Source organism: Oncorhynchus gorbuscha, linkage group LG16 (genome assembly GCF_021184085.1).
Source record: "Oncorhynchus gorbuscha isolate QuinsamMale2020 ecotype Even-year linkage group LG16, OgorEven_v1.0, whole genome shotgun sequence".
Classification (NCBI taxonomy): domain Eukaryota; kingdom Metazoa; phylum Chordata; class Actinopteri; order Salmoniformes; family Salmonidae; genus Oncorhynchus; species Oncorhynchus gorbuscha.
The window spans coordinates 42200489-42213607 of NC_060188.1; the positions used below are offsets into that span (position 1 = coordinate 42200489).

Genomic DNA, 13119 nt, shown 5'->3' on the forward strand with positions numbered 1-13119 from the left:
ACAGAAAAACATTATAATAATAATAATATATAACAGAATATATAACAGAATATTTTTGTTGTGTTATTCGCAACACATTTCTAAATGCATTGTATACACCGTTGTGGTTGTATTGTGTTTTTCCATAGTCAAATCAAATCTATCAATCAAGGGATACTACAGTTTTCATACCGATTGACTTATTCCACATTGTGTTGTGTTACAGCCTGAATTCAAGGGGGAACCTCAGAGGGATACTTGAGATATTTCTGTATGTAAATTTTCAATACATTTGCAAACATTTCTAAAAACATGTATTCACTTCATCATTATGCAGTATTTTGTGTCGATGGGTGAGGAAATGTAACACATTTGAATACATGTTATATTCAGGCTATATCACAACAAATGTGGAATAAGTCAAAGGGTATCAAATACTTTCTGTACTACAAAATTCTAATTCTTCTGTAGCTCAGTTGGTAGAGCATGGCGCTTGTAACGCCAGGGTAGTGGGTTCCATCCCCGGGACCACCCATACGTAGAATGTATGCACACATGACTGTAAGTCGCTTTGGATAAAAGCATCTGCTAAATGCCATATATTATTATTATATTATTATTATATTATTATATATTATTAATATTATATATTATAAAGTAAACACTACATGATCGAGGGATATTATACTGTATTCTACAGTATACTACAAAATTATAAAGTAAGTAATACAATTGATCGAAGGATACTACAGTGTGTATTATAGTGTACTACAAAAGTCAATAGTAAGCACAAGCCCACTGGGGTTTAAATATACAAGTAGGAAAGCCTTAAAATAAATAGATAACTAGGGGGTAAAATGTATTTTTTATGTGGGCTGGTCAGCCCACCTCTCTCTCTCTCTCTCTCTCGCTCTCGCTTGACCCCATTTACAGCAGGATTGGTGGGTTTTGTTTGCACACATCCCCTGTCTGTCCCCATCTGTCTATATAGGTTTCAGACTGTGCCAACGTAAGCTACAACTTCTCAAATCTAAGGAGAACTTTACTTACACATCCGAAAAAGTATCAAGCCTCATGACCTGCAAAGAGAAGAAATGCAAACAACGCGTATGTAGCGTTCCACATATTTATTAAAGAATGAAGTGAAACTTTAGTAAAGACAAAACAAATAAAGAATAAATTAAACATGCCTAACAATGCAGTGCTAACAGACAACTAAACATAAACAATATCCCATAACCCACAGGTGGAAAAAAATGCTACTTAAGTATGATACCCAATTAGAGACAACGATAACCAGCTGCCTCTAATTGGGAATCATACAAATCACCAACATAGAAAATAAACCTAGAACCCACATAGAAAATATAAACTAGAACAACCCCCCAGTCACACCCTGACCTACTCTACCATAGAAAATAAAAGCTTTATCTGGTCAGGACGTGACCATTTTAAAGGTTATCGGAGCTATAATCGGACATGGAGACGTGTGGAGATTCTCTTACATGTGCTACAATAACGTGAGTGAACATGGTCGTCACTATTTACCACAACCACAAATCCATACATCGGTCTTTCTACAATTTCTCTTCTTAAAATATGATTTTAAACCTAATCCTAATCTTAATACATTAATCTCACATTATGTTTAACCCTAACCTTAAATTAAGACCAAAAAGCAAATGTATGTTTTCATGAATTTTTACGATATAGACTAGCAAATGTTGACTTTGTGGCTGTGTTAACTGGTGGAAACCAGTAAAAATGGATGATTTGTCCAAAGTCGGTCATTGGGTTGCATCAGAGCAATGCATTTGATTTCATGGGCGTAATTTGAATTGGACGATGGTGATAAAAACAACTAACAGTGCCATTTGCACATGTGTTGAATCACCTGGTTTTGCTTGTCTGGCAGGTGTGTTCTTCATTCCATATGTTTTGTTCTTGGTGACGTGCGGGATAAACTTGGATTAGCTAACACAACGTGCCATTGGAACACAGGAGTGATGGTTGCTGAAAACGGCTATGTAGATATTTCATCAAAAATCTTCCGTTTCCAGCCACAATAGTAATTTACAACATTAACAATGTCTACACTGTATTTCAGATCAATGAGATGTTATTTTAGCTGTTATTTTAATGGACAAAACAATGTGCTTTTCTTTTAAAAACAAGGACATTTCTAAGTGACCCCAAACGCTTGAACGGTAGTAGAAATACATTAGGCTATAGGCCTATTTCAATAATATTATATTTTGCTACTTATTGGCTACTGTCTGTAGTCGAATTGGTCTCGATATAAACTACATGACCAAAGGTATGTGGACACTTGCTCGTCAAACATCTCATTCCAAAATCATTGATTATTAATATGGAGTTTGTCCCCCCCTTTGCTGCTATAACAGCCTCCACTCTACTGGGAAGGCTTTCCACTAGATGTTGGAACATTGCTGCAGAGACTTGCTTCCATTCAGCCACAAGAGCATTAGTGAGGTCGATCACTGAATTTTGCCGATTGGGCCTGGCACGCAGTCGGCGTTCCAATTCATCTTAAAGGTATTCCGATGGGGTTGAGGTCAGGGCTCTGTGCAGGCCAGACACGTTCTTTGTCTCTCCTTCACAGTGGAGGACGAGAATATACTGTGTAGTCTCAGAGAAAGATGTAAATATCTGGTGCGTCGGCGGCGCCAAAAGCACGTGCAAAAAATGTTTGTTTGTGCTTAGTCTTCACATCGGCAGTGGCGCCATCCAGAAACAGCCACCCTCTTCACCCATTTACACATGCCTTGTTGGATTTTAGTTTGACGTTTGTCTATACGGAGTGATGTGGAGAAGACAGACTCAGAGTCATGTATAGCATCTCTGAATGCAGCCTTTACCTGCACAGCAATGCATCAATGGGACATTGTGTATTTTTGTAACCTGGTTCCAAATCTGTTAGGGCTCTTGTTAACAGCATTGCTGTCATTTTCATGCCAAAAATTCCATTAGGCATGAGAGCAGAAACAGGCATAGTAGCAATTCCTCTACATTAGTTTTTACCTCTTCTATTTTCTCGTGTGTGTGTGTGTGTGTGTGTGCTGCAGATTAAGTGGATGCTAAAATCAAAACAGCAAGCAAAATATATTCTGTAGTATGTATAGAGGAACAGTGATTCTTGGTCCAAATATTTTATTACTCTGTCTTCTACAATGTATTTTAAATTGATCATGCAGATCTAATCAATCACGTAAACTACTCTATGGACTACCCGCAAACAATATCATTTTCGACAATCACTGTAAAAAAAATGCCACACAGTTCAAATGTCAGATTGGTATTGTTGACATCTTGTCCTGCTTCACTGCACAAACACTTGTAAGGTGCTTTCGTGTGATTCAGTGGGTCCCTCCCCCAGGTGGCCAGCTGAGGCCAAGGAGAGTAACAATGGGGAAATGTGCAGCAATGTGTAGGTAAACTGAGGGGAGAATCCATCCTGGCTCCAGTCTCAGTCCATCTGGGACAAAGAGCATCTTCTCCTGAACTCCTGTCCGTGGGCCCTCACCCATTTATTGGCAACTAAAACCAGGGAAGAAATAAGAGTCAAGTTCTGTTCATTTCATTTTTTGTAATCTCTCATTTACCCATTATATTATCTAATGATCTTATCACTTTATACCATTTTCCCTTTATTATGTACTGATCAGCTGATAGGTTGTTTTCCCATCTGAATATAATGCTGTTAACATACAACAGATGTTATGGCTCAAGTTTTCTCTGTACCCTTCTGCTTTAAAGTACCATCAATGTACTATCAATGTACAATGTACTTGTGTCTTGGCAAATTATTATACCGGTTACTTACATTACAAAATATATTTTGTATTTATTATTTGAATACATTTGTTTTGATTATTACATCTCAATATGTTTTTTAATCCTTCTTTTTATATTATATGGATTATTATGTCTTAATTTCAATAAAATTGTAATAATAAGTGATGAGATTTTGTCTTTCGTCATGACAAAAAACTGTGTTCTAACTTTTTTTTAAATGTAATCGTCCATACTATGAGGCATAGGTTTTGATGGGAACGTACCCCATTTATTGCCCACAAATACAGGACATGCAGCGTGTAAGGTCCTCGCGTCCTCCTCTCCATTCTGCAAAAGGTTGTACCACAGCACCGCTGAACCCTATAGCAGATTACACAGGTAACAATGAGTTCACGGATATACCTCAATCCAGATCTACAAGCACTACTCACATGTTTACTGGTTTAGGGCAGAGATGCACAGCTCCAGTGCTCATTAAGGACCACCTATAGCGTATGAGACTGATTTCTACCTGAGAAACTAGGTACATGTACTGTCCTGCCAATCAGTAGCATTAATCAACCAGTTCAGGGCCAGGGAAAACCATAAAGCGGCGGGCTTGAGTTCTGCATCACTGGCTTTTGGACAATGCACATGGACACCTGTAGTGTTTAACTTTTCTGTCACTACCCATGTAACCATGAATGATGATGATGATTAGTCAGCTTTGAATGTACCTTGTACGGTCGTAGAGCAGCACCTATATCAGGGAACACAGTCGATCCACCCACTTCCACATCACTCATCTGACATGGATCAGAAGAGGGAGACATTATGTACAACACAGTCACACGTTTCATTACTTTGTCGCGTTTTAACCAGAGATGTCGATATACAGCAGTCTTACATAGATTAAGATCGTTGCGATCCTGCCACCCCTCGTCATGTAGTCTGTGTCATTGGTCAACTGTGGAGCATGAGAATATGACTTAATATGCTTGTTGAACCAACAACACATGCCATTATCAAATTATTTTAATGCTTACCTTGTTGTCGAAGTGTGGTTCATATTGGCCCCCAATCCCATAATTTGCAACCTGGAAAAAATCTGGCATTTGAGACATTTGAAAAATTCCACACCCTAATCCCTTAACCCTATCCGTACCCTCCAGCCAACACCCGGGCTTAACCCTGAGCTCTGCCTCTAGCTGTCACCTACCTGGAGCATCTCTGCTGCCTCCATGTCCAGCCCAGTCAGGTCAGCCATTCTCTGGGTAACACGGGAGATGACAGGGTTGTCCTCGTCAGCCAGCCATGCACTGGCCACACAACACAATGGGTTTAGATAAAGTCATAGGGTCACATAAGGTCAGAGGATATCACAGAATCTTTGGTCTATGATCGATCCTGATTGTCAAGCTTTTACAAGTGGAACTTGCAAAAACAGAGGATGTATAGAAAAAAACAAAGTCTTTGTTGTGTAAACAGTAAGTAGCTATTCAAATAGAAGTTACACATTACATCCTGTCTGCTTAATGCATGGCGGAATTCAATACACTAATCAAAAGGCACTATTTTATAACAACATGAAAACAACCAACCTTTTAGCCACACGGGTTTCAGCTGAAAATCTTTCCCCTGTCACATGGTCTGACACCTTTGCTCTGTCAAGCTTGGTGACAATGCACAACACAAAATTGAGTCCAAAAAATAGACACTTGTGAATATATTCTTAGTAGTTTAAAATCAAGCCACAGTACCTTTGATCGGGATAGGTGTTTTATGGTCTCAATCTCCCTTTCAGATACAAGGTCATGATAGCGTATTATTAGTGGATGGTCCCATTCCTGCTCCTCTTTTATAGGTGCATAGATGAGTCGAGGGTTGCCTCTACCAGTGCTGTACCTGCACCGCAATGTCCTCTGTCTCCTCGGGGTCTGACCATCACAGACACAGCATCTTTTATTCATACACTCACAAGACAGGTAGACAATGAGTATAGAATTCATGGAAAAGTTCATGTTGGCACCTCAGAAGCTAATCTTGTGTGAACGCTGAACTATGGCCAGCTTTGTTACGGGATGTTAAGGACAGACTGTTCATTTACATTCATAGTATGTTGCTATTTGCAATTGAGTACGAGGGACTTGCCATTTTGACGCCCTCCCCTCTGCAAAGAGATTCGTGTGAGGTTTCGCTTGCTGGTTTGATTAGTGTTAAGATGTCCACTGGTGCATCTAAGGGCCATGGGGGTGTTTGTGTCTGGCTCCCACACCGGATGCTCTCTCTCAGGGTTCTGTAGTAGGCCAGGTGCACCTTGGTCTGCGTGCAACTGGGGTCTAAGGGGAGGAAGTGTTTTGACAGACGCACACTGTTATGTAGCACATCTTAGCTAACTCTCAAGGGGTTCACTCTCTAGAGATTAATGATCACTGTATTGTTTTTGAAACCAGTGCATAAGAGAAACAACTGCTCCTTTATGTGACATAGGCCACATACCCAGTTCCTGCAACTGTTGCGTTAGCTCCAATGCTAAAGGCAGGTTACCCATCTGAAAGGCTAGGGGACCCAGGTAGGTCAGAACCTCTCTCCTGGTCACCAGGGCTGGGATGCCATCCTCCAGCTGCCTGAAGGTCTCCTGGAGCCAGAGCAGGGCATACTGGAACTTGTGGTTCTGCAGGGCCACCATGGCAACGTGGAAGGAGTCATCTGGATCCAAGGGTGTCACATTTACCTGTCCTGTGAAGCAAAGCAAATCATGCTACATTTTATTTGTACAGCACTTTTCATTTAAGACCGCTCTGAACACAGCAACAACCTTAAAAATGTATTTAAAAAAAAATGTATTTTATTTAAAAGGATATTGGTCAGATACTGTACAAGAAACACAGACTATTGGAGGCAGCATAAGACTAAATGGCAGAACTTTAAAAATGTAACCTCTGTAGATCTACGCTCATTGATCACAATATCGACATGGAATTGCTAATGTGGAATTGCTTTATGATGGCTGTAAAATGTATCATTTAGCTATTTGATTTGGAATTGTAGGACCTCTATAGGTATAAATTGTTTCATACAAAATAGATTGATGAAATTTTGAATTTGATCCCACATGTTTTGAGCCCCTCATATGCTGGCATTTTTTCCATGTTATTTTGGAATTACTACGCGTCACATATCAGTTTGCAAACAATGTAAAAAATAATATTTTTTGTTTTCTTAAGTAAAGTAGCTCCAAAATGCAGATGTTTCAGCCTAGCTCAGTGCTTTCTCTGGTGATGGGGCAAGTCAGCAGAAAATACGGAGAGTTGCGCCGTGATTGGCTCAGAGTTCTGTCACTCATGGGGACTTTACATCACTGCCAAGCGTACGAAGAGTCCTTGAACATTCTAGCCCTTCGGGGTCTGCCATAGAGTTACATTAGAAGTGCCCATCCAAGAAGGCTCAAGGTCATTGGCCACAGATAAAATGTCAAATCACGTTATATCTACAGTAGCTTTGATTGGAATGATCATGTCAACATCATACTTTCACAATCTTAGCTAGCGGTCATCATCATGAATCAAGTCAATAATCTACTGGCAAATCATTTTTAATCCTTGTCATATGAAGAGAAATAATGAAGTGGTTTGGAAGGAATCAGTGACAGTGACTGTGTGGTCCCAAATCTGGGATTAATGGGCTCATTTCCAAATGTAAAAAAGATTAACATTCAACATTGGCCCTGCTGTCAATGAAGCATGATTTGTGCCACGATCACAACAACTGTTCACCTCGGAACTGCAAAATCTTGAACTCAAGTTAACTGGGAAGTCAGGAATAAACGAGCTCCGACTGGGAAAATACGTTTTGAATGGTCATCCAACTTGGAATTGTAAACCCGTCCTCCAGTTGTTTTGAAAGCACCATAAATCCAGACAATGCCAGACTTTGATGACAAAATTTGCCCCACAAAGGACAGGCACGCTAACTTCCTGTCCAAGACCAAAAATGCATTGTATGCTGCTGCATATATTATGTAATATGCCAGGAAGATATGTATACTGTAGCTAAGAAAGTAATACTAAATGTATGTTCTCTGTATACATCAATGATGTCGCTCTTGCTGCTGGTGAGTCTCTGATCCACCTCTACGCAGACGACACCATTCTGTATACTTCTGGCCCTTCTTTGGACACTGTGTTAAACAACCCTCCAGACGAGATTAAATGCCATACAACTCTCCTTCCATGACCTCCAACTACTCTTAAATACAAGTAAAACTAAATGCATGCTTTTCAACCGATCGCTGCCCGCACCTGCCCGCCCGTCCAACTTCACTACTCTGGACGGTTCTGACTTAGAATATGTGGACAACTACTTCCAGACTCACATCAAACATCTCCAATCCAAAATTAAATCTAGAATTAGCTTCCTATTTCGCAACAAAGCATCCTTCACTCATGCTGCCAAACATACCCCCGTAAAACTGACCATCCTACCGATCCTCGACTTTGGCGATGTCATTTACAAAATAGCCTCCAACACTCTACTCAATAAATAAAGTCCTGGGGAGGATAAACGAGGTGTGTTATAGGTTACAGCTTCCTACTTACTATCGTATTAACCCCTCGTTTCATGTGTCTCTCCTCAGGCCAGTGGTGGCTGGTCCCCTGCAGGACGGTGAGGTGCCTGAGGTCCCTCCGCCCCCTCTGGACCGAGGGGTCCCCGGTGTACACAGTACGTGCTATTCTGGACTCGAGACGCAGGGTGAAGGGCCTACAGTACCTCGTGGACTGGGAGGGGTACGGTCCGGAGGAGAGGTGCTGGGTACCAGTGGGGGACATTTTGGACCCTTCACACTTCTGAGGGACTTCCACCACCTCCACCCGGATCACCCAGTGCATGGTTTTATTAGTTGCACCGGTTCCTTTTTGTGTTTCTTGATTTTTGTCTACTTAAACCTGTTAGTCCCGATTAGGTTTGTGCAGGATTATTTTGTTACTCTGGTGGTTGTGGATGTGTTCTCGTTTTGTTTTCTCCGGACTACTTGTCCTGTGTTTGGGCTGGTCAGTGGTATGCGCCCTGTAATTTGGCGTGACCGTTTGTGCCGGAGAATAAATAATTACATTTCACCGAACCCTCTGCTCTCTGCGCCCGACTCCTATCCACCACTCCTAGTGATAAGCCCAATGTTACATTAAAGGAAAGATACTACTAAAATATGACTTTTTTTTTGCCCAATAAAGCAAAATAATGATTAATCTTACAGAAATCATCAAGCAATTGTGGCCATTGAATGATCTTTTTAGGTATATTGCTATCAAGAGAAAATGCCTAGAAAAAAATGACTATTCATAGGAGCCTTAAATTGCAATGGTCTGATTTACCAGAGTGATTATTTACCAAATGTTCCTAGATGTACAGTTCCCAGTTTAGTCTCACCTGACACATCCACTGTAATGATTTGCAGTTGTCTGTATATGTCCTGTAGACGTATAAGACCCAGTGCAACCCCATCCATGTCCTTCTCACTGGGGAGCCGCTGGGAGACCAATGATACATTAGCCAGGAAATCTAGATTTATGGAAAGGTTTAAACACGGCAGGAAAAAATGGAACAAGAGTTAATGGACACTGGGTCTCGTCACTTCTTAACACGATCATATCCAAGCAAACATAACTGATTTAGTAATGGAGTTGTGTAAAGGTTCAATAAGTCTGCGTACAAAATGCCACACTGTTCCCTAGCGCACTGCTTTTGACCAGTAGTGCACTATATTAGGAATATGGGGCCATTTGGGACACAACTTGGGTCTTATAGTCACACTTAATATGTCATGACCAAGGGTCTTGTGTAAGCTTGAGTTAGTTTGAACAAGGTTATTTAAGACTCACTTATACAACCGATAATTATAATAAGGTGAACATACAGTTGAAGTCGGAAGTTTACATACACCTTAGCCAAATACATTTAAACTCTGTTTCTCACAATACCTGACATTTAATCCTAGTAAAGATTTCCTGTTTTAGGTCAGTTAGGATCACCTCTTTATTTTAAGAATGTGAAATGTCAGAATAATAGTGGAGAGAATGATTTATTTCAGCTTTTATTTCTTTCATCGCATTCCCGGTGTGTCAGAAGTTTACATACACTCAATTGGTATTTCGTAGCATTGCCTATAAATTGTTTAACTTGGGTCAAACGTCTCAGGTAGCCTTCCACAAGCTTCCCACAATAAGTTGGGTGAATTTTGGCCCATTCCTCCTGACAGAGCTGGTGTAACTGAGTTTGGTTTGCGTGCTCAAACACACTTTTTTCAGTTCTGACCACAGATTTTCTGTAGGATTGAGGTCAGGGCTTTGTGATGGCCACTCCAATACCTTGACTTTGTTGTCCTTAAGTAATTTTCCCACAACTTTGGAAGTCTGCTTGGGGTCTTGTCCATTTGGAAGACCCATTTGCGACCAAGCTTTAACTTCCTTACTAATGTCTTGGGATGTTGCGTCAATATATCCACATAATTTTCCTTCCACATGAAGCCATCTATTTTGTGAAGTGCACCAGTCCCTCCTGCAGCAAAGCACCCCCACAACATGATGCTGCCACCCACGTGCTTCACGGTCGGGATGGTGTTCTTCGGCTTGCAAGCCTCCCCCTTTTGACAATGGTCATGACAATGGTCATTATGGCCAAACAGCTCTATTTTTGTTTCATCAGACCAGAGGACATTTCTCCAAAAGTATGATTTTTGTCCCCATGTGCAGTTGCAAACCGTAGTCTGGCTTTTCTATTGTGGTTTTTGTGCAGTGGCTTTTTCCTTGCCGAGCAGCCTTTCAGGTTATGTGGATATAGTTAGGGTTAGGGTTAACCCATCCCAAGGATGAACCACACTTGTGGAGGTCTACCATTTTTTTCTGAGGTCTTGGCTGATTTCTTTTGATTTTCCCATGATGTCAATCAAAGGGGCACTGAGTTTGAAGGTAGGCCTTGAAATACATCCACAGGTACACCTCCAATTGCCTCAAATGATGTAATTTAGCCTATCAGAAGCTTCTAAAGCCATTACATAATTTTCTGGAATTTTCCAAGATGTTTAAAGGCACAGTCAACTTAGTGTATATAAACTTCTGACCCACTGGATTCTGACCCCTATTATTGGAAAAATGACTTGTGCCATACACACAGTAGATGTCCTAACCGACTTGCCAAAACTATAGTTTGTTAACAATACATTTGTGAAGTGGTTGAAAAACGAGTTTTAATGACTCCAACCTAAGTGTATGTAAACTTCCGACTTCAACTGTATCTGCATCATCAATCCATAAAAACATGAGGGTGTATTAACAAACGCACATCAACAGCGGAAGTGTGTCTATCAAGCAGATAGATACTATGTGGATACTGTATACATCTAATGATGTTCATTTCAATTGAAGATATTAGATCACTACCTGCAATATATGAAGAACATGTCTTGGTAACTTGTTCCACGATGTTCCGCTCCAGCCTCAGTCTTCGCACCAGCTTGAATGCAGTGAAAGGGTTGCTGATGTGTTTTTCCAGATCCTCTGGGAAGTCTCCAGAGGCATTTCCACAGGCTTCAACAACACTGTGTTTGATTATTATAAAATATGATTAACTGAAAGCCCATTTCTAAGACCAGCAGCAGAGTATGTAGGAGTTATGGCACCAGAGGCCACAAAAAAAAAAGAGAAAATACATTCTGTTTTGAAAAACCAAGTAACTTGGTTGGAAAATGTTCATTTTCTTTCAACAGCCACATACTATATCTACATGTCCACCTACCCTGGTGAAGGCCAGAATGGGGCCGAAACCACACATTTACATTTACATTTTTTTTTTTCATAGTATGAAGATTTCCGACAGCAGTCTAGGAGTATTCCGTTTTTTTCTCTTTATTGCCAAGAAGATCAATAAAACAACTCAAATTGATTCCAACTCTCTTTGTAGAGGACTTAGACTAGAAGATTGTGCCAAAAGATATAACTTTCAAGTCAGAAACTGGGCACTTCTGATTCCTCAATGGATAGATGAGGTTAATTGCTGAATATTATGTGACAAAGTGGAGATTTCCCATAAACCCACTACCCTCTGCACGGTCACCTGTTAAATCGGTCTATGCATTGTTTCTGTGCTGTGATGAAATCTCGGAGGCTCTGGATGAGACTCCGCTCAATGACTAGCAGATCCATCATGTGATCTGTCAGGAAGGGGAAAATGCCGTTCCCCAATGAATGTCATCTGACGCTCATAGACACAGAGGTGCACATACACTCACAGTGAATCCTCTTTAATCACAAATCTGCGAATGACCTCAATCCTGACTTTAAAAGTTTTGATTCAGTGAATGTGCATCTAAAAAGTAACATAACTTTACCTGTAGAGGAGTAGAACTCAGTCTCTTCAGCACAGAAAGTCCAGCCTATCAGCAATAATAAAATCACACGGCGAAGACTATTTGATTCCATTTCCTGGCCAGTCGCACAGCTCTCGCCCTATTTTAGTAAAACTCCAAATATACCCAATGTATATGTTATATATACATTTAGGTATACCCAATGTATATGTTATATATACTTTAAGGAATAGCCAATGTTGATGTTGAACCAGCAAATACAATCGTATGCTTGTCAGATTCCAAGACGAGAGTCCAACGCAGAAATAATGTGGTAAAACACAACGACTACGTTCTGAAAGACACTACTCCAAAGTCAGCCTAGAAGCCAAACATGTCCACGTCAACGAGTCTTGTCAAACCCTTTACATCTCGAGTCACCTGCACCTACACTTTTCAGAAAGCCCAGTCATGGCAAACAGAGGATCTTTTCATTCGCACTAATCTCAATTGAGTAACCTACTGTACAGTTTAAGGCCACAGATTATGGCACTAGTAAGAGCGTGCTAGCCACATTGTCTATCTCTTGTCTACAGCATTTGTAAGAGAGGTAGTAAAGTGCCAGGAAGTTGTGCAAAACCATGTAGGCGCTAAATCCCTACTACTGTAACTCCCTGATGGTCTATGTGTCATAACACCTAAGTAGAAGTGCGTTTAGTTTAACTGCGTATTTAGCGATGAACTGAACCAGGGTTATGGAGATACCACCAAGGGCTTCTGTTAATCCTTTAATGACAGGGTGTGGACATGGCTTCATTTATGGTGAAACACCAGAAGACATAAAGCCATGCTTAGCAACATGAATCATAGGCTGAGTCCCTCTTACACAAACTCTTCAACTCTCTTACCCAACACATTTACACGGTTAGGGTGTCATCTGTTTGTCTCAAATGAACCACAAAGTGCACCCTCATCAACATTACAAACCTGTCATGAGAGGATCT

The 13119-nt window shown here is 40.6% G+C and overlaps 1 protein-coding gene across 1 annotated transcript; it reads right to left on the reverse strand.

Moving 5' to 3' along the window:
* Nucleotides 1-1091: 1091 nt before the first annotated feature.
* Nucleotides 1092-12699, reverse strand: LOC123998799 (prolyl 4-hydroxylase subunit alpha-2-like). The gene is made up of 14 exons (XM_046303948.1): nucleotides 12158-12699; nucleotides 11884-11980; nucleotides 11211-11368; nucleotides 9202-9333; nucleotides 6274-6513; nucleotides 5926-6113; nucleotides 5535-5711; nucleotides 5376-5446; nucleotides 4994-5093; nucleotides 4821-4871; nucleotides 4682-4741; nucleotides 4512-4580; nucleotides 4059-4155; nucleotides 1092-3537 (listed from the first exon to the last, which is right to left on the reverse strand). The coding sequence occupies exons 1-14, from the start codon at nucleotides 12246-12248 to the stop codon at nucleotides 3467-3469; spliced, it is 1602 nt and encodes a 533-aa protein (XP_046159904.1). The 5' UTR covers nucleotides 12249-12699; the 3' UTR covers nucleotides 1092-3466.
* Nucleotides 12700-13119: the final 420 nt, after the last annotated feature.

Bases quoted from the DNA above. Each gene is read 5' to 3' on its own strand.
- LOC123998799 (XM_046303948.1), bottom strand. From the start codon at position 12,248: ATGGAATCAAATAGTCTTCGCCGTGTGATTTTATTATTGCTGATAGGC. The intron at 6,514-9,201 runs GTGAGACTAAAC...TTTGCTTCACAG, and splicing joins CATTACAGTGGATGTGTCAG to GACAGGTAAATGTGACACCC. The intron at 4,156-4,511 runs GTACATTCAAAG...AATCTGCTATAG, and splicing joins CTGCTCTACGACCGTACAAG to GGTTCAGCGGTGCTGTGGTA.